Source organism: Suricata suricatta, chromosome 9, assembly GCF_006229205.1.
Source record: "Suricata suricatta isolate VVHF042 chromosome 9, meerkat_22Aug2017_6uvM2_HiC, whole genome shotgun sequence".
NCBI classification, from domain to species: domain Eukaryota; kingdom Metazoa; phylum Chordata; class Mammalia; order Carnivora; family Herpestidae; genus Suricata; species Suricata suricatta.
The window spans coordinates 89,594,150-89,617,178 of NC_043708.1; the positions used below are offsets into that span (position 1 = coordinate 89,594,150).

Sequence of the window (23,029 nt, forward strand, 5' to 3'; positions counted from 1 at the left end):
AGAGACTATAGATGCTGGCGAGGGTGTGGAGAGACGGGCACCCTCCTACACTGTTGGTGGGAATGTAAACTGGTGCAGCTGCTCTGGAAAACAGTGTGGAGGCTCCTCAAGAAACTACCCGTAGAACTCCCTTATGACCCAGCAATAGCACTGCTAGGGATTTATCCAAGGGATACAGAAGTGCTGACACATAGGGGCACATGTACCCCAATGTTCATAGCAGCACTGTCAACAATAGCCAAAACATGGAAAGAGCCTAAATGTCCATCACCTGATGAGTGGATCAAGAAGATGTGGTGTATATATATACAATGGAGTATTACATGGCAATGAGAAATAATTAAATATGGCCATCTGTAGCAAAGTGGATGGACCTCAAGAGTGTCATGCTAAGTGAAATAAGTCAGGTGGAGAAGGACAGAAACCGTATGTTTGCACTCATAGGTCTAACAGGAGAACAGGGGAAAAAGAGTTGGGCAGAACACATTGTTTTAAGGAAAATAAGTCACTTTCTTATAGGGACACAATTATGACCCTTGTTAAAAGGGCCATATCCCACAGAGGATTCTTGTGTGATAACTTCAATACTTCCTTCACACCCTGAAACCTTCTCAATCTCTTATGAGTTATCACTTCATTGTTTTTTTAAGTTTAGTTATTATTTATTTTGAGGGGGGTAGGGACAGAGAGAGAAGGAGACAGAATTCCAAGCAGGCTCCATGTTGTCAGCACAGAGCCCAATGCAGGACTTGAACCCACAAATTGTGAGATTATGATCTGAGCCAAAGTCAAGAGTCGGACACTTAACCAACTGAGCCACGCAGGCACCCCTACTTCAGTGTTTATGTAGTACACTTAATGTTCCTCAACCTGTCTTGGATGTCCACTCTCACCAGTGTTATTTAACACAGAACAGGAAGTCTTACCCTCAGCAATCAGACAACAAAAAGAAATTAAAGGCATCCAAATCAGCAAGGAAGAAGTCAAACTTTCGCTATTAGCAGATGACATGATACTCTATGTAGAAAACCCAAAAGGCTCCACCAAACTATTGCTAGAACTGATTGATATACAAATTCTGTAAAGTTTCAGGATACAAAATCAATGTACAGAAATCTGTTGCATTTCTATATACCAATAATGAAGCAGCAGAGAGAGAAATCAAGGAATAGGTCTCATTTACATTTATACCAAAAACCTAGGAAATAAACCTAACCAAAGGAGTAAAAGATCTGTACTCCAAAAACTATTCACATTTATGAAAGAAGTTGAAGATGACACAAACGGAAAAAATTTCCATGCTCATGGACAGTAAGAAATATTGCTAAAATGTCTCTACTACCCAAAGAAATCTACACATTCAGTGCAGTCCCTATCAAAATACCATCAGCAGCTTTCACAGAGCTACAACAATCTTAAAATTTGCATGGAACCACAAAAGACCTGGAAGAGCCAAAGCAATCCTAAAAAAGAAAAGCAAAGCTGGAGGTATCAGGATTCCAGACTTCAAGCTATATTACAAAGCTGTAGTCATCAGTAGTCATCAAGACAGTATGGTACTGGTACAAAAACAGACACACAGATCAGTGGACCAGAATAGAAAGTCCAGAAACAAACTCACAACTATATGGTTAATTCATCTTTGACAAGGTAGGAAAGAATATCCAATGGAAAAAAGACAGTCTCTTCAACAAATGGTGTTGGGAAAACTGGACAATGACATGCAGAAGAATAAAACCAGACCACTTTCTTACACCACATATGAAAGTATATTCAAAATGGATGAAAGACCTAAATGTGAGACAGGAAACATCAAAATCCTAGAGAACACAGGCAACAAGCTCTTTGACATCAGTCACAGCAACTTCTTACTAGACATGTCTCTGGAGCCAAGGGAAACAAAAGTAAAAATGAACTATTAGACCTCATCAAGACAAAAAGCTTCTGCACAGCAAATAATCAACAAAACTAAAAGACAACCAATGGAATGGGAGAAGATAATTGCAAATGGCACATCTGATAAAGGGTTAGTGTCCCAAATCTATAAAGAACTTACCAAATGCAATAGGCAAAAATCAAATAATCTTGTGAAGAAATGGGCAAGAAGACATGAATAGACATTTTTCCAAAGAAGACATACAGATGGCCAAGAGACAAATGAAAAAATGCTCAACATCACTCATCATCATCAGGAAAATATAAATCAAACTTCAAGAAGATACCACCTCATACTTATCAGAATGGCTAAAATCTAAAAACTCAGGGAACAATAGGTGTTGGTGAGGATGTAGAGAAAGGGGAACACTTCTTCACTGCTGGTGGGAATGCAAACTGGTGTGGCCACTCTGGAAAACAGTATGAAGGTTCCTCAAAAAATTAAAAATAGAACTACTGTAAGACTCAGCAATTGCACTAAGTATTTGCCCAAAGGATAAAAAAAATACTGATTTGAAGCATTTTACAGCAGCACTATCAACAATAGCCGAATTATGGAAAGAGCCCAAATTTCCACTGACTGATAAATGGACAAAGAAGATGTGGGGCGTGTGCGCGCACACACAAGCACACACACATGCACGTGTGCAATGGAATATTACTCAGTCATAAAAATGAATGAAACCTTCCCATTTGCAACAACACTGATGGATCTAGAGAGTATAATGCTAAGCAAAATAAATCAGAGAAAGAAAAATACCATATGATTTCACTCTTATGTTGAATTTAAGAAACAAAACAGATGAACAAAGGGAAAGAAAAAAAAAGTGGGAGGCAAACCATAAGAGAAACTCCTAACTAAAGAGAACAAACTGAGGGCTGTTGGAGGGAAGTGGGTGGGGGGTGGGCTAAATGCATGATGGGGTTAAGGGAACCTGTTATAAGGAGCGCTGGGTATTATATGTAAACGATGAACCACTAAATTCTACTCCTGAAACCACCATTACACTGTATATTACCTACTTAGAATTTAAATAAAAAGTTGAACCATAAAAATAAAATCCCTCAACCTGTACTAACTTCCATATTTGACAAGCAAGTGCCATTAAAAAAAAAAAAAGGTACACTATTATTTCTAAGTGCTACCCATGAAAAAAATTCTGAGAAACTACAACTCTTAAGTCTTGAACATTCTGCAACTGCATATTCAAAAAGACCAACCTAGAGTTCAAAGAGAGGTTAAGAGGAGAAATGGGAAAATGTTCTGTCCTTTGCCTCATTGCCCACTACCTGGGGGAAAAAAGGCAAAGAGGTAAGAAGCAACTGAAAAGAATAACTATTGCAGATGGGGTGGGAGGTGGGAGCGAGGAGTATGCGCCGAAGCAGCACCTTGAGATAATTAGAATACCACATCACATCAAAATTCCCTTCAAACCTGAACTGATCCAAATCCTTCCTCTGTCCTCCTCTGAACAAATCTTTCTCTAAATCTTCTATAAAAACTTAAAAATGTTTGTTTTTATTGTAATTTTTGAGAGAGAGTACGCACGCACACACACGAGCAGATGAGAGGCAGGAGAGAGGGAGAGAGAGAATCCCAAGCAGGCTCTGTGAGGTCAGCAGAGCCCAATGCAGGGCTCAGTCCCATAAACCTTGAGATCATGACCTGAACCGAAACCAAGAGCTGGACCCTTAACCAACTAAGGCACCCAGGCGCGCCTGAACAAATCTTTCTCTAAAGCATAAGAGAAAAAAGTCTGCTTGGCAAATAAAGATAATGTACCACGCCTCTACCACTAAAGCATGGATTAGGCTGAGCTGCATGAAATTGCTGACATTTGACCATTTCTATATAAAACTGGTAATTTCATAACAGGCCAATCTAAACTTATAGAGTACAAAAATATTCTAATCCATGCTCTCCTACCTAAAATCTCCTCTGAACATTTGGGATTAGAGGTTTTCTGGCATATTTGGGACACCATTAGCTTATGGATTCAAGCAAGTATAGGGAATTTATAAAACTACACAGAATAATGAGATAAGGAAATTATTTGTGGAAAAAAGAAATGTAGTTTTCATTCAGCTGTTTCGTTGTTGGTCATGAATGGATTTATTTGACAGCAGAGGTGAACCAATATCCTAAATTCTTATTATACACCAAACTATTTGTTGGTTACAAACTACACATACTAAACAGTATCATTATGTTATTTGTATATACATATCTGATCCACTATTACTGTTTTACTAATGAGGACTCTGAGACTTAGAAAAGTTACTAACAAAACTTACATAAAGTTATAAAGCTGAATAATCAATTCTATCTATAGAGGGTAATCTTGTAGATAATCATGAGGGATGATTAAGTTTAAACTTTTTAAAAGAATAATTCATAAGTGAATTGGGTACTTAAAAATTTTTTTTTGTTTATTTAATGTTTATTTATTTGAGAGAGAAAGACAGAGCATAAACAGGGGAGGGACAGAAAGAGAGGGAGACACAGAATCTGAAACAGGCACCAGGCTCTGAGCTGTCAACAAAGAGCCTGATGTGGGGCTTGAACCCATGAACTGTAAGATCATGACCTGAGCTGAAGTCAGACGTTTAACCGACTGAGACAACCAGGTGCCCCTGGGTACTTCTTTTTTTTTTTTTTAATTTTTAAAATGTTTATTCATTTTTGAGAGAGAGAGAGACAGACAGACAGACAGAATGTGAGCAGGGGAGAGACAGAGGGAGAGGGAGACACCGAATCCAAAGCAGGCTCTAGGCTCTGCGCCATCAGCACAGAGCCTGACACAGGTCTCAAACTTACAAACTGTGTGAGATCATGACCTGAGCTGAAGTTGGATGTTTTCTACTTAAAAAAAAAATTTTTTTTTAAGATTTATTTTTGAGAGACAGAGACAGATCATGAGCAAGGGAGGGGCAGAGAGGGACACACAGAATTGGAAGCAGACTCGAGGCTCTGAGCTGTCAGCAGAGCCCGACACGGGGCTCAAACCTACAAACTGTGAGATTATGACCTGAGCCGACGTGGGAAGCTCAACCGACTGAGCCACCCAGGCACCCCTGGAAGTTGGTTGTTCAACTGACTGAGCCACCAAAGGGGCCCTGAATTGGGTACTTTATAATGAATCCAACAAAATGGCCCATGATGTCCTAAGATGTCCCAGCATTAGTGATGCTGAGGTTTGATTATTTGATTAACCAAGTAAGTGTAGGATTTCTCTAGTATAAAGTTGTTATTTCTTTCCCTTTGTGACTGGTTAGAAAGTAATCTGTAGCACCATGTAAACAGTTCAGTAGCCTCTCACCTAGTTTTTAGCCTCCATGATGATCCATGCCTGAACTTAATTTTACATATTACATTAGGGGTTGAGAAACGGTCATTGTTTTTGAATACTGTAATTTCTTCTGCATTTATTAGCTAGTATTCTTTTAAAAAAAAGCTTTACTCTCTCCTTCTCCCACCTTTTGCTTGATATCACAGGAGTTTCACTAATTTCTAAAAATTTAATGTAATATAAGTATTTGTTTGATGTTCAAATTGTCCCAAATTTGGTCAGCAGAGTCTCCTGGAGCTGGCTCTTTGTATCTTTGACAAGACCCCGTTAGTCTTTGAGGACTTCCTTATTTTTTGGCACAAGATGTCCTAGGCTGACTTTATCCTTTACCTGCCACAGGTCTAGAAACAGTTATCCTACTAAGCTCCTTATGGAGAAGAATGGCATTTAGATAAAGATTTTGGCTCTATGGGGTGCCTGGGTGGCTCAGTTGGTTGGGCGTCTGACATCGGCTCAGGTCACAATCTCACGGTTTGTGAGTTCGAGCCTCACATTAGGCTCTGTGCTGATAGCTCAGAGCCTGGAACCTGTTTCGGATTCTGTGTCTCCTTTTCTCTCTGCCCCTCCCCTACTTGTGCTCTGTCTCTCTGTTTCTCAAAAATAAATAAATGTAAAAAAAAAAAAAGATTTGGGTTCTAATTGTACCCAAAGCTGCTGAAGTGGTATAGCCTTTAAAAAGAGAATTGGTAGTATCATTAAAAATTTTTAAACATATAGAATCTTGATCCATATCCTACAGATATATTACAGAGAGGCCAGAAATAAACCCTCGTGTATACGGTCAATTAATCTATGACACAGGAGGCAAGAACATACAATAGGGAAAAGATAGTCTCTCCAAAAATGGTGCTGCAACAACTACATGGACAACAAATGGACAATTATTTGCAAAAGAATGAAACTGGCAAACTTCCTTTTTTTCTTTAACAAATATTTGTTTATTTACATAATCACTACACCCTACGTGGGACTCAAAGTCATGACTCTGTGCTCATGAGTCACATGCTCTTCTGACTGGGCCAGCCAGGCATCCTCAGACCACTTTCTTATAACATAGACAAAAACAAACTCAGAATGATTAAAGACCTAAATGTGAGACCTGAAACCATAAAACTAGAAGAAAACATAGGCAGTAATTTCTGTCATACACTTTAGAAATATTTTCCTAGATACATCTCTTCTGGCAGGGAAAACAAAAGTAAAGAAAAACTATTGTGATGATATCCAAATAAAAATCTTTTGCACATAAAGGAAACCATCAACAAAATGATAAGGGAACTTACTCAATGGGAGAAGATATTTGCAAATGATATATCTAGTAAGGGGTTAAAATCCAAAATACATATAGAACTTACACAATTCAAAGCAAAAAAGACAAGTAATCCAATTTAAAAAATGGGCAGATGACCTGAATAGATATCGTTCAGAGAAGATATACAAATGGCCAACAGACACATGAAAAGATGCTCAACATCACTCATCATCAGGGAAATGCAACTCAAAACCATGATGAGGTATTACATCTGCCAGAATGGCTAAAATCAAAAAGACAAGAAATATCAAGTGTTGGTGAGGACGTGGAGGAAAAGGAATGCTTGTGTACTGCTGGTAGGAATGCAAAGCGGTTACCATACAATCCAAAAATTCCACTACTGGGTATTTATCCAAAGAAAACAAACAACAACAAAAAAATCCCACATTTATTTGAAAAAATATATGCACTACTATGTGTATTGCAGCATTATTTGCAATAGCCAAGATATGAAAGCAATCAACCCAAGTGTCCAACCACAGGTGAATGTATAAAGAAGTGATATATATGTATCAAGTATGTAACATCTATACATAATAGAATATTACTCAGCCATAAGAATGAATTAGATTTTGCTATCTGCAACAATATGGGTATACCCAAAGGGTATAATACTAAATGAAGTCAGTGGGATGCCTGGGTGGCTCAGTTGGTTAAGTGTACAACTTTGGCTCAGGTCAAAGTTCCAGGTTCATGGGCTCGAGTCCCGTGTTGGGCTCTGTGCTGACAGCTGAGAGCCTGGAGCTTGCTTCAGATTCTGTGTCTCCTTCTCTCTCGGCCTCTCTCCCACTCATGTGCTGTCTCTCAAAAATAACATTAAAAATTTTTTTCAAATAAATAAATAAAATCAGAGAAAGATAAATACCATATGATTTCACTCATCTATAAAAATTTAAGAAACAAAGTAAAAAAAAGATACAGACTTTATAGAGAACAAATGGGAGGTGGGGAGGATAGGTAAAATAGATAAAGGGGAGTAAGAGTACATGTATCTTGATGAATACATGAGCAATGCATAGAAATGTTGAATAAATTATATTGTACACTGAAATTACTATAATACTGTATGTTAATGATACTTCAATTAAAAAAAAGAAATCACAAAGATAAACAACAGGATACATGCAATATCATTTGTTCCAGAAAAAAAGTCAACAACTTTCAATAATAAGGAGACTATTACGTTATGTTATGCATAGTACACAGCTATTAAAAAACCTAAATCTACCTGTAGAAACAGATATCCACTGTGAGAAAAGCAAGTTCTATAGAGATATGTATAGCGTATCCCTATTTTTTTTTTTTTTTAACTAAGCTCTATGCCTAATATGGGGCCTGAACTCACCACTGAGAGATAGAGTCCTGCTCTATGAACTCAGCCAGCCAGGTGCCCCAGGGTAACCTGATTTTTATTAAAAAAAAAAAAAAAAAAAGAACCCCTTCCCTAATTCCCTATATGTATCTGTACAATTATGTGAGCTTGCAGAAGATGTAGAGAGAGACACACCTGGCTATTTTAAAAGAGAGGAAAACAAAGGCAAAGGTGAGAATGTGAAAAGATTGGAGAAATTAAAGAAGGAAAAAACACTGAAATAAGACAGAAAGGTACAAAGTCCCTCTCCTCTCACCTAGACTCTCAGTCACACTCTGAGTTAGGAGCTTCTTTCATATCTTTCCAGACACTATCTGTGTATATTTAATACATATGAATATACACATGAATACATGTATACATATGTATAGTTTGTTTTATACATGAGGTCAAACTATACTGCTCTGTAGCTTTTCCACACGTTTCTAAATTTATATATTAGAGTTTCCCAACTGATACATATACATTACCTTCTTTTACACAATATGTATAATACTCAGTGTTAGTTTTATAATTACAAAAACTAAGAGGTTAAAAAAAGCTTAAATGTTCAAGGAAGTACAAAGATACCCAAAGAAGTAAGATTTACTGCAATAAAGGGATTATAATCTTCCCTACAACTGAAGAAAATTCAGCACTGATAAAAGCAAAACTCATTGATAATGGAATTGCTGAGGCAAACACAAATTTTAGTGGAAGATTAGTATCAAAGAGAAAAGTATAACAATACATAATTGTAGAATGGTTAGTATTCAGTGTGGAACACGCACCAAATTTCATGAGTAAGCTAACATACCTAATCAATTTAAGCATTTCCACTGCATTTTAAAATATCTTAGTAAATTTTCTTATAGAAATTATATAGCTTTAAAACTTTGGTTTATTAACAATAGATATCATGAGCTTTGGAATGAGAGATCAGAGACAGATGGCAGTTTTACCATTCACTACCTATGGTCCAAGTCATTTAACCTGTTTTTTTTTTTTTTTTTAGTTTATTTATTTATTTATTTATTTATTTATTTATTTATTGGGTGTGTGAGAAACTGCAAGCCGAGGATGGGCAGAGACAGCGGGAGTCTCAAACAGGCTCTGCACTGTCGGTCGGCACAGATCCCCATGCGGGGCCGGATTCCACGGATCATGAAACCATGACCTGAACCAAAATCAAGAGTCGGTCACCCAACCAAGCTACCCAGGCGCCCTGTCATTTAACCTGTTTTAAGCTTCAACATCCTCAGCTTTAACATAGAGTTCTCATGAAGATTATGTTGGATGATGCAATGGTTTGCACACATTAAGCTCTTAGTAAATGGTAACTATTAGCATTAATAATACATCTAGCACCTTGCCAAGTACTTGTACCATGTAGAAGAAATAGGAGATGACTAATGGTTGCTTAGGGTTTGGTGGGATGTGGGGATAGGAGGTGACGGGTTTCTTTCTTTTTTAGAAAAGACTTTATTTTTTAGATCAGCTTTAGAGTCACAGCAAAACTGAGCAGGAAGTACAGAGTACGCACATACCCCTGCCACACACATGCACAGCCTCCCACTGTGGACATCTGCACCGGAGGGGTACATTTGTTACAATAACTAAACATACAATGACACATCATTACCACTCACAGTCCATAGTTTACACTTAGGATTTACTCTTGGTGTTGCACATTCTATAATACGTTTTGACAAATGTACGATATGTATCCACCATTACAGTAACCTATGCAATATGGAATAGTTTCACTGCCCTAAACACCCTGTGTGTTCCACCTATTGGGCTTCTTTCTAAAGTGATGTGAATGTTTTTAAATGGACAGTATTAATGGTTGTACATACCTGTGAATATACTAAAAGCCACTGCACTATACACTTCAAATAGGTGAACTGCATAGTATGTGAATTATATCTCAATAAAGCTACCCTCCTCCAGAGAAACACTACGAAAGAAATTACAGTCTTACTAGGAAGACTGAAAACAAACCTGTCAGGTAATCAAAAACATAATGTGATTAGTCAGAGTCTTTAATAAAAGTTTTAGTGTTTTTACGGTATTAAAAATGTAAATTCTTGGGCCCTAGTCGGGATCTATTGAATCAGAAACCCCTGGGCAGTTTACTTTTATAACCCCTTCTGGAGATTCCGTTACTTGTAAAAGTTTGAGAACCACAGCTACAGGAGCAGTGCTTAAGATTTATTATGCATACATATCACTTAGCAATCATTAAAATGTAGATTTTGATTCAGTAGGTCTGGGTGGAGTGTGAGTTCTGAATTTTTAACAAGCTTCCAGGTAATGCTGATGCTGCTGGTATATGGACTACACCTTGAGTAGCAAGGCTATCAGAGAACAGAGTAGTGGAAACTACATTCCTGTCAGTCAATTGGTAGGGAAGCATAAAGAAAAAAGCTTGAAACTCAGTATCCCTAGAAGTGCTGATGCATAGGAGCACATGTACCCCAATGTTCATAGCAGCACTTTCAACAATAGTCAAATCATGGAAAGAGCCTAAATGTCCATCTACTGATGAATGGATCAAGAAGATGTGGTTTATATATACAACAGCATCTACATAGCAATGAGAAAGAATGAAATCTGACCATTCGTAGCAATATGGATGGAACTCGAGGGTGTCATGCTAAGTGAAATAAGTCAGGCAGAGAAGAATAGATACCATATGTTTTCACTCATAAGTGTAACAGGAGAAACTTAGCAGAGGACTATGGGGGAGGGGAAGGTGGAAAAAATAGTTGGGGAGAGGGAGGGAGGTAAGCTATGAGAGACTCTTGAAGACTGAGAACAAACTGAGGGCTGATGGGGGAGGGGGAAAGGGGAAGAGGGGTGATGGGCATGGAGGAGGGCACTTATGGGGATGAGCACTGGGTGTTATATGGACACCAACTTGATGATAAACTATAGAGAAAAAAAGAAATAAAATTTAAAAAAGGAAACTCAGTATCCCTTTAAGCATTACAAACACCAAATTACGGGAGACTCTTAGTTCACCCACATGCTAGCGTCAGATCACTTGACAAAGACCCTATGGTGTAAGGGCAAAATACGTTCCTTCACATCTTCCAAGTTAGAGACATGATGCTAAACACTGAATTTCCCATTGTCATTGACTGGTCTGGCCTTCTACGACTTTATTCATTCAACCCTTAAAAATTATGTTTGCATTTTTAATCAGTAATGAAAATATTCTCTTAGAAAAAGCTAAGTATCAAGAGCTTGAAAGGATTTACAGAATATTCTAGTCCCTTCATTTCATAGCTCAAACAGGTCCACAATGATCCAAGTGAAGTGCTCTTGGGGGCCAAGATTAGAACGGATCACTCCAAAACCGAGACAAGTAGTCTTCAACTCTGCTACCACTTCAAGTTCCCTCCTGCAGTCACATCTCCAAGCACCTCTTAGTGCCCAACCATCGCTTTCCAGTTTAACACTGGTGGCAGGTATCTCCAAATTAGCTGTTAACTCCCTCTCCATGATACTGGCGTGGGTGTCCCAATACCACTCAATCTCCTCTAATTCCCAATTAGATCTTCCCACATTCTAAATATCTAAAACTCCAAGTCATTTCCTTATTCTCTTCCAAATGCCTGCAAATCTAGGGCTCTAGGGCTTCATGGAATTCCTTTTCCTATGACAACTTCTTACTGTTCACCCTGTATCTTCCCTCTTCACACCAGTTCCTACAAGTACTGGTTTTGGAATCAAGCTTTCTTCAGGACCATCAAATCACCAAATTTATACCAGTGCCTCTCTATGTGTACATCTTACTTGATCCTCACACTCAAGGGAAATAAGTTTACTTGTCCATGGTATCAAGTGGTAATTCTTTTTTGGACTCAAATTTATCTCTAGTAAAACTTCATAGGATTGTCTGTTGCTCAGGAAGAGTTCCTAAATTACTTTATCCAGAACATTTGACTCCAATCATATTCCCTAGCATTTTCTTCTCAAACCCAAAACTATTGATGTTTAAGTCTACCTTAATGTTACAATTACCTATTCCTCTGCTCATTTAAATAGCTTTCAGTATGACAAGTGTCAAATGATTACTAAAGGTCTAAAAAAAACAGCTGCAATGATATATACGTTATACTCACATCCTTGCTATGTATTAGATCCCCATTTTCGCAGAACAATCAGACCTTAAACAAAGGGACATATACAAGAGCTTTATTTCATCAGTATACTTACAGTGAGTCAGTCTCACACTGACCTTCATGTCTCTTTCTCTCATCCATGCTTTACATTCTAGTCTCTGGGTAATTCCAACCATGGACATTCGAATTCCTGGCCTCTGTTCGAAGAGCCTCCTGATGCTGACTCACCAGCCCAATATTAACCTACTGAGAACAGGCCTGCTCTACTCCTGTCCAAGCTAATAGCACAGTTCAAGGATTCTTCTTTGACCCTGGTTCCAAGGTTTGTCTTCCACCTTTCTTTCTTCTTCAAAAGATATCTGCTAGCATTGGGTCTACTTTCCAAATTTAAGTCTTCACATATTCCTTTGGAAAAAAATAATTCTAGCTAAAACTTTAACATACTACCACCTACCCTGTATACATGTCATCCTTTGGGTCTGCAGTTCTGTATCTTGGCCCATTGTCACCTGATCAAGTACAGCTCTGAATAATATAATGTTAACCTCTTCCCATGTGTATATTTAATTCCCTTAAAAGGCCTCAACATATTTGTCAAGCACGGTTCTTTTTTCCTGGAAATTATGCTCAGTACTCTATGCAGTAATTTTTTCCCCTTTATTATAGATCTTGAACTTTAATGTTCTTTAAAAAAATTTTTTTTAATGTTGGGGTGCCTGGGTGGCTCAGTTGGTTGAGCGTCCAACTTCGCCTCATGTCATGATGTTGTGGTTTGTGAGTTTGAGCCCCACATCAGGTTCTGTGCTGACAGCTCAGAGCCTGGAGCCTTCTGAGAATTCTGTGTGTGTCTCTCTCTCTGACCCTCCCATGCTCACACTCTGTCTCTCTCTCTCTCCCTCAAAATAAACATTAAAAAACATTTTAATGTTTATTTATTTTTGAGAGAGCACAAGCAGGAGAGTGGCAGAGAGAGACAGAGACACAGAATCCATTCCAAGCAGCCTCCAGGCTCTGAGCTGTCAGCACAGAGCCCAACATGGGGCTCAAACTCTCAAGCTGTGAGGTCATGACCTGAGCAGAAGTCAGACGTTTAACTGACTGAGCCACCCAGGCGCCCCTTGAACTTTAATGTTCTTATTAAAATGCAGATTCTGACCCAGCAGCTCTTAGGTGGAGCATGTGATCATGCATTTTGAACAAGCTTCCAGGGGTGCCTGGGTGGCTCAGTTGGTTAAGCATCTGGCTTCGGCTCAGGTCAGATCTCACGGTTCGTGGGTTTGAGCCCCACGTCGGGCTCTGTGAGGACAGCTAGCTCAGAGCCTGGAGCCTGTTTCAGATTCTGTATCTCCCTCTCTCTCGGACCCTCCCCTGCTCCAGCTGTCTCTTTCTGTCTCTCAAAAATAAATAAAAAGAATTAAAAAAAAAATTTGAACAAGCTTCCAGGTGATGCTCTGATACTGGTCCACAGAGTATATGGTTATATACTTCATCATGAATAGCGGTGAAACTCAGGTCTTCCAGACATTACTGAGATCCTCCTAGGAGTTTTCTCAGGAGGTGAGTCACACTGTACCTGTAGTCTGCTGGTACAGCCAATGTTCATACTATGACCAGAACTTCCCCCATCTCACCCAAGAGTTCCTTCAAAACTCTTCAGTATATGCATCACTGGGTCCCAGCTTCCCCATCCCCCTCCACATGTCAATTAAACCAGGTTCATGTTATTTGTACTGTTATCCATTTGATATATATAACCCTTCTGTTTCAAGGGGGGCACTGTGTAAATGTAACAGTAATTCTCTCTCCAAATAACCCCCTGGCAATCTTTCTACATAAAATCTACAAATTAAAGTATTTCTGTATTTTTAGACACCAAATATAAGAGCTGGGGCTTGGGAGCAAAGTGTGTTAATAAAAAGAATTTATCTATAATGAAAACGAGCAATTAAAAAAAAAGCTATATTCCTAAACCAGAAGATATAAAGTTGCAATGTAATCACTGAATGGTAAATGCAACAGGAGCAAGGGTCACCTAATCTATCGCCCTTACATCACAGCAATGTAGAGGGTATCCCTTTCTTTCTTTTTTTGTTTTTAATGTATATTCATTTGTGAGAGTGTGCATGAGAGAAACAGAGCTTGAGTTGGAGAGGGGCAGAGAGAGAGGGAGACAAAGAATCTGAAGCAAGTTCCAGGCTCTGAGTTGTCAGCACAGAGCCTGATACAGGGCTCAAACCCACAAACCATGAGATCATGATCTGAGCCAAAGTCGATGCTTAACCTACTGAGCCACCCAGGGCCCCCACGGGTATCCCTTTTTTAATAAACATCTTTCTCTTTACACAGTTACATGGTTAGTTAATAGCATTACAACAGAAGAATTGAAAGGGGCCTCTACAGGAAACACAGAGTTGAGGTTATGGATCTTGAATGACACACTCCAAAGTTATGCCTAAATAACTTTCTGATCATTCACTATTATACATTTTCTATGTTTGTTTTCTCCCTCTTAAGTTATAGAAGCAACAACCTACATTGTTTCTATTCCTACTTACAGTATTCAAGGTTTAGGGAAATGACACACTGAAAGTGATAAGACCCACACAAATAAAGATTATGTATAATTTTTAACTACTTAATTAGTGGCTCAGTGGATACTAGGACATCGAACAGGTCTTCACAGGGACTCAGAGGAGCCTGTGGACCATGGGAAAAGTACAGCCAGCATCATTCCTTGCACTCAGAAAACCTGGGGATATGTAATGTTTAGGGGAAGAGGTATTAGGGTATGGGAGACATTCATGTATTTGATACTTTGCACTCTATGAGATGCTAGGGATGACAGCAGAGAATGAGTCCAGTAGTTTCTCCTTCATGGGGCTTATATTTTACTTGTTACCTAGACCTCTCCTTCTGCTTGGTATTCCTAAGTAATCTTACTATCTAGTGATATACTCAATTGCTACAGAATTTATGATTTACACTAGACTTCACAAATTCAAGTAACTACAAGGCCAAGTCGGTAATATAAATGCATAAAACGTTGATTTAGGGCCATAGTGCATAGTAATATTTGGCAAATTGACCTAAAAACAATATAAATTTTTAACAAAATTTTAGTGTCTGGGGATAAGGGTCTATACTTGGAGACTTTATGGTCTAGAGTTTTGTAAACAGACCCAATTTCAGGTGATTTTTTACCAAAAAGGCATCAAATATATATTAAACATGCTTCTATCTTTAAGCCCTTTCTTATGAATAAATAAATTCATGAATTTATCTGATTCTAATATACTTTTGATTTACAAGAAAACATTAATGACCAACTTAGTGGAAAAATATCAAGGAATGTCTAGAAACCCTGGGTTCAAGTTCTCTTTTTCAGGCCTTTCTGTATGAAGGTAGGACAAGTCATACCTTCCCGAACCTTCTCACGATTATTTTAAGAGGAGATGTACGTGTAGATGTTACATTTTGACAGCCATCAGGGACTTAGAAAGCAGACAGTGGGATGGAGAGTCCTCAGAGATAGTTCAGAGGAAAGATGGTAGGAAAAAAAAAAAAGTTGTTAAGAATCTAAAAGAAAGGATGTGACAAAACCAGCATGTCTAATAATGGGCTACCATAACAAAATACCACAGACTGGGTGGCTTAAATAACAAAATTTATTAATAACAAAAAATTTATTAAATAACAAAAAATTTATTTTCTCAGAGTCTGGAACCTAGAAGTTCAACATCAAGGTGCCATAGCTGATTTCTGATAAGGGCACATTTCCTACCTTGAGAAGGTTAGATGGCTACCTTCTCATTGTGTCCTTACATGGTTGGGAAAGAAGGCAAGGCAATAATCCCATCATAAGGGCCCCACACTGATACCTCCTCTAAACTTAATTATCCCCCAAGGGTCCCATCTCCAAATACCATCACACTAGGGGTCAGCGCTTCAAAATAAGAATCTGGGCCACACAATCCAGTCCACAGCATTCTGCCTCAGGGCCCCCCAATTCATTTCCTTCTTACACGCAAAAACACTCATTTCATCCCAACAGTCCCCAAAGTCTTAACTCATTCCAGCATCAACTCTAAAGTCCAAAGTTTCATCTAATATCAACTAAGTCAAATATGGGTGAAACTCAATATACAGTTCATTCTAAGGCAACATTCCTCTACAGCTGTGGAACCAGATAAGATAGCTTCTAAAACATAATGGTAGGACAGGCAAAGGGTAGACATTAGCATCCCAAAAGGGAGAAACCAGAAGGAACAAAGTGGTGACAGAACCCAAGCAAGTCCAAAACCTAGCAAGACAAATTCCATTAGGTTTTTCTTCCCCATGTTTTATTTATTTTTGAGAGAAAGAGACAGCATGAGCAGGGGAGGGGCAGAGAGAAAGGGAGACATGGAATCCGAAAACAGGCTCCAGGCTGAGCTACCTGTCAGCACAGAGCCCGACGTGGGGCTCGAACCCACAAACTGCAAGATCATGACCTGAGCCGAAGTTGGACACTTAACTGACTGAGCCACCCAGATGCTCCCAAATTCCATTAGGTTTTAAGGCTCAAGAATAATCCTTTTTGGCTCAGTGTCCCACCTTTCAGGCCCACTGGGATGGCAGCATCACCTCCAAGGTCCTGTGGGGTCTGGCCCCCAAGTCTCCCAACAGAGGCCATAAGGCCTGTTGAGATCTGAGGGAGTGGCCTGATAATGTCTGAATGGCCTTTGGGGTCATTTGTCCTTCTTGAAGAACAATCCATGTTCACAGCCACATAGCTCCATCATCTCATTTTGTCAAATCCAAGAAGTCCAACAGCCTTTCTTCATTTTGTCCCAAGTCAGCATTTAGTTCAAACTGGCAGTATTTTTGCTCAAAAATCCTACAAACTTTTTATCAGATGGCTTTCTAGCCACACAGTATTCTTTGTAGAACAAGCTTCATTTTTTGCAATACTGATAGGCTGAGAATTTTCCAAATCTTCAAATTCTAGTTATTTTTTCCTTAACAATTCCTTTTTAAATTCCCTTTCCATTTGCATTTTACTATAAGCAGTCAGGAGGAATCACACTGTTTCATTAACACTTTGCTTAGAAATCTCAGCTAAATATCTAACTGCACTGCTCACAATTCTTCCCTCTACAAAACACAACACCATTTCAGACAACCTCTTTGCCATTTTATAACACTGATTGCTTTTCCTCCAGTTTCTCATTTTTGAGACCTCACCAAATGTTCCTCATTTTTGAGACCTCACCAAATTATCCTTAATATCCCTATTTCTAGCATGCACCTCAAACCTCTTTGAGCCTCTACCCCAGTTACAAAGCTGGCACAGGTTTAGGTATTAGTGCATCACCCCACTCTCAGTACCCAGATCTGTCTTAGCTTGGGCTGCCATAACAAAATACCTAAGAGTTGGTACCTTGAACAGAAATTTATTTTTCTCACAGTTTTAGAGACTAGAAGTCCAAGATAAAGGTGCCAGCATGGTTGGATTCTGGTAAGAGCTTCCTTTTTGGCTTGCAGAGGGACACTTTCTCACTGTGTCATCACATGGTGGGGGCAAGTATTAGGGGAAAGAGAGAACAAACTCCTGGGTGTCTTTTCTTACAAGGCTCCAATCCTTCACAAGGGATCTATCCTCTGACCCCATCTAAACCTACTTCTCTCCCAGGGGCCCCACTTCCAAATACCATCACACTGGGGTCAGAGCTTCAACCTATTATTTGGGGTGGCGGGGAGATACAATTCAGTCTGCAACACAACCGCTCAGCATGTTTCTGATAGCCTGGGTAACAGAACAAACCTCTTTTTCCCAGGAGCATGAGAGAGGAGGGCAGAAGAGAAGAAATTAAAGAGGATTCTTTGAGTTGGTGTAGTAGACCAAAGGAATGCAGATTTCAGCAAGAGATTTCTCTGCTGGGGATCCTGATTATCACTTCAGTGTAGTAAGTTCAAGATGGAGCTAAGTAACACTTTAAATTCTTTGGAATAATGAAAAGATGAACAGAACTTTTGTAAAAACATTATGGAAAAATTCAGGATTCTTCAAAAAACAAAAAGCAATTCTAGAAAACAGATCCAGGCTAAACACTTCTCATTCTCTTTGAAACATAACTCTGTGACTGGATCTAAATAACACTGTGAAATAAAGGCCTAACAGTTGCGGCTAGGGACGGGGGTTGGGCTGGGGAAGGATAAATGTGAAAAAGAATCATGGTAAGGCCAAGAGAGAACTAACTACCTGTCACACACTCTTCATTTCTAGACTTAAAGGTTTAAAGGGTTTAGAGATCATCAAAAGAGCCAGATGTACAGTAGCTGGAGTTTAACAAACATAGTGAGGTCACAATGGTGTGAAGAGGGCAGGATGAGGAGGGTGTGCCACATGATGTTGAAAGGCTTTTCCAATATTAAATGCTCTGTGTTTTCTACAAGCATGTGGCAGTGGATTCTGGAGATCATGTGCTGCTTCTAGGTGAGGGTATCAGCCCTGTTCTTACATAACTAAAGGGAAAGTTGGTAGCAGTGCCAGCTGCAAGAGCCCAGAAAGGGAAAATATAATAAATAAACTGGCATCATTAATTCAAATGAATTCAGAGGCCACCTAGAGCTGTAAGATTAAGAGGAATAAACTAGGGCTTCAGGGAGAAAATGGTTAAGACTATATTAAAAAGAATTATTCACTATGACCAGTGGGATTTATACCTAGGATGCAGGGCTGGTCTAACCAGAAAACAATCAATGTGATACATCACATCAATAAAAGAAAAGAACCACCTGATTCTCTCAACAGATGCAGAGAAAGCATTTGACAAAATATGGCATCCTTTCTTGATAAAAACCCTCAAGAAAGTAGGGCTAGAAAGATCATACCTCAAGATCATAAAAGCCATATATGAAAGACCCACCACTAATATCATCCTCAATGGGGAAAATCTGAGAGCTTCCCCTTAAGGTCAGGAACAAGACAGGGATGTCCACTCTTGCCACTGTTATTCCACATAGTACTGGAAGTCCTAGCCTCAGCAATCAGACAACACAAAGGAATAAAAGGCATCCAAACTGGCCAGGAGGAAGTCAAGCTTTCACTCTTTGCAGATAACATGATACTCTATTTGGAAAACCCAAAAGATTTCACCAAAAAATTGCTAGAACTAATCTGTTAATTCAGAAAGTCACAGGATATAAAATCAATGCACAGAAATTGATTGCATTCCTATACCTCAATAATGAAGCAACAGAAAGAGAAAACAAGAATTCAATCCCATTTACAATTGTACCAAAAACCATAAAATACCTAAGAATAAACCTAACCAAAGAGGTGAAAAATCTACACGCTTGAGAACTATAGAAAGCTTATGAAAGAAATTGATAAGACACACACACACACACACACACACACACACACACACAGGGGAAAAGTATTCTATGCTCCTGGATTGGAAGAACAAATATTGTTAAAATGTCAATACTACCCAAAGCAATCTACATATTCAATGCAATCCCTATCAAAGTGACACCAGCATTCTTGACAGAGCTAGAACAAATAAGCCTAAAATTTGTACGGAACCAGAAAAGACCCCAAATAGCCAATGCAATTCAAAAAAGAAAACCAAAGCGGGAGGCATCACAATCCCAGACTTTAGCCTTACTACAAAGCTGTCGTCATCAAGACAGTACGGTACTAGCACAAAAACAGACACTCAGATCAATGGAACAGAACAGAGAACCCAGAAACGGACTCACAAACATATGGCCAAATAACCTTTGACAAAGCAGGAAAGTATATCCAATGGAACAAAGCAGTCTCTTCAGCAAATGGTGCTGGGAAAACTGGACAGCAACATGCAGAAAAATGAACCTGGACCACTTTCTTACACCAAACACAAAAATAAGCTCAAAATGGATGAAACATCTGGAAGTAAGACAGGAAACTATCAAAATCCTAGAGAAGAAAGCTGACAAAAATCTCTTTGACCTTGGCCGCACATGGGGCACATGCACCCTAATGTTTATAGTAGCGCTATCCCCAATAGCCAAAGTATGGAAGGAGACCAAATGTCCATCGACAGATGAATAAAGAAGATGTGGTACACACACACACACACACACACACACACACACACACATTGGAGTATTACTCAGCATTCAAAAAGAATGAAATCTTGCCATTTACAACTACATGGATGGAACTAGAAGGTATTATGCTAAGCGAAATTAGAGAAAGACAAATATATGACTTCACTCATATGAGGAATTTAAGATACAAAATAGATGAACATAAGGGAAGGGAAGCAAAAATAATATAAAAATAAGGAGGGGGACAAAACATAAGAGACTCTTAAACACAGAGAACAAACAGGGTTGCTAGAGGGGTTGGAGGTGGGAGGAGAGGCTAAATGGGTAAGGGGCATTAAGGAAGACACTGATGGGATGGGATGAGCACTGGGTGTTATATATATCCAGTGAGTGGGATGAATCATTGAAATCCAATCCTGGGGGCGCCTGGGTGGCTCAGTCGGTTAAGCCTCCGACTTCAGCTCAGGTCAGATCTCACATTCGTGGGTTCGAGCCCCGCGTCGGGCTCTGTGCTGACAGCTAGCTCAGAGCCTGGAGCCTGCTTCTGGTTCTGTGTTTCCTTCTCTCTCTCTGCCCCTCCCCCTCTCATGCTCTGTCTCTCTCTGTATCAAAAATAAATAAAACATAAAAAAATTAAAAAAAAACTTAAAAAATAATAAAAAATATTAAAAAAAAAAGAAATCCAATCCTGAAATCATTAATGCACTATATGCTAACTAACTTGGATGTAAATTAATAAATAAATGAATTAAATTAAAGAAACTATCTTTGATGAAAGATCACTTCTGTTTCTGTGGTTATGAATGCCTCTCCCCATGTCTCAAGGACTGATCCTACTGTAAAAATACAATAAAAATAAATAACTAGAAAAAGGAAATTTGCTCATTTTGCTATTTGGGGATGAACAGGGAGAGGATATTGTGATGATTAAATTATGAAGCCCAAATTATTCTTATTCCTACAAATTATTGCTTGAATATCTAGTATATCTTTATCCTCTGCTTCTTCCTCCTATAATTCTTTCCCCTGTTCTCCCCACATATATACCTTGAAGGAAAGAAATATACCAAATATACCAAATCCACATATATACCTTGAAGGAAAGAAATATACCAAATGACAACTTCTAACTGGAGCATGACATATATATATATATGTATATATGTATATGTGTGTATATATGTATAGTTTCTTAATGTGTAGCCTTGTAAAAATTCTTTAAACTCTTATCTTAAATAAACATTATAAAATGAAAAAAAAAGATCTTGTTAGTTTATTTGTAGTCACTGGCACAGGGCCTGGCATATAAGAGATGCACACTAAAAATATGAGGAGGAAAAGAGAGTTACCAAGTCCCACAACAGCCTTGAAATGACCCTCCCAAGAATTAGTACAGTGAGATACAACACAATACAAATGTGCAATATAAAAAGGGTAAAATCTAGAATGTATGAGAGATAGCATAGCTACAATTTAGAACAGGGACAACCTTTATATTTGTGAAGCTCTTGAAATAACATGAAAATTCTGCTGTCATCTTTTAGAGGATTCAGGGGCTTTTGATAAGAATTTCAATGTGAGTTAAAAGCAATTGATATATTAATTATTGGGCCGACAAAAGATTAGTGGGAATGTGATATATAAAGATATTCCTAAAATTAGCTTAAGTGGTTCCCATGAAAATTTGCAAGAATGCAAAAACATACCAGACAGGCTGTATACCTAGGTTATAGTTTTATATGTCTCTACATACTACCTGAATTGTTATCTTTTGGACCTATCACACCTGGCAAACTACACCTCAAAAACTGAGACTAACACTGCCACTTTATTGTTCTCTTTACATTGTACTTCCCCTCCACTCCGCAAAGGCAATTTTTAGGTACATTATCTCATTCATGCTCCTCATGTTATCTAGCAAAGTTATGAATACACCAAAGGCACTTAACCATTTTAGGTTCTGATTTTCGTTTAACAAATGTTAAAGATACTTTAATATTAAATGCATTTACTAATATTCTTTAAACAACAGAGGATGCAAAATATACTCTTTCAGATAAGTTACATATTCTAATGGGCAGAACTAGACAGGCATACGCTATACGAATTCTGTGTAGATAAAACTCACAAAAATTTCCAACCTGAAAACTCTTAAGTGAAATTTCCAAGAAATAACAAAACTGAACACCAAACACTGGCGTCCTGACCATTCACTGAAGCTCTGGTTGTTCGATGTTAAATTTTAAAACATTACTTTTCCTAATTATGAAAACAAAACGTGAACACATATTTGTTATTGTTACATCACCGACTCACTTCCCCTTTAAACTAGGCAGAAAACTAAAAACCACAAAGACAGTACACTTTGATGTGTTCTTTAAAAAGTCTTTTAAATTACTACTATACCATCCCCAACCCCCACCCAGGTAATCAAATAAGGCATAGCAGGAACTACAAGAGGAGGAAGCCCCCCCCCCCAATCTGTATTCGAGCAATTAAACTAAAGCGCAGTCTTCTTTTAACCGCTAAACACCCCCGGGACATATAAAGTGTTTTACTTCCTCTGGAGGATGAAAAAGAGCAAGATGCTGTAAGACGGGCTATACGCTAAAACTAAGGAGGTCAATTTAAAATGCCCGGAACAGTGAAAAACTACAGACAACCCGGAAGGTCAATGTACCAACAGGGGCTCCGCAGAGAGCTTTCTTGGGGTGGGTATTCCGAGGACTTCAAAGGATGGAAATGGGGGTGGGGTGGGAAGGTAGGAGAAAAGAAGGTGAAGAGAGGCAGTTGGAAGGAAAGGGAGAAACGGGAAGGGGGCAGGCCGCTACGGCGCGCGCACTCGAGACGCCGGGTGGCAGCCGGGGGG

At 38.8% G+C, this 23,029-nt stretch overlaps 1 protein-coding gene across 4 annotated transcripts in view; it reads right to left on the minus strand.

Moving 5' to 3' along the window:
• Positions 1-23,029, minus strand: part of SPPL2A (signal peptide peptidase like 2A) — a 174,402-nt gene that overhangs the window by 34,466 nt on the left and 116,907 nt on the right. For 2 of the 4 annotated variants that reach the window (XM_029951818.1, XM_029951816.1), the window contains exon 1: positions 22,302-22,385. The exons of 1 other annotated variant lie outside the window; for it this stretch is intronic. In XM_029951818.1, coding sequence (XP_029807678.1) covers positions 22,302-22,370 — 69 coding nt within the window. In that variant the 5' untranslated portion in view covers positions 22,371-22,385. Of the gene's footprint in view, positions 1-12,197; positions 12,279-22,301; positions 22,386-23,029 lie in introns of those variants that run through there. One more of the 4 variants, XM_029951817.1, reaches the window with a different exon arrangement.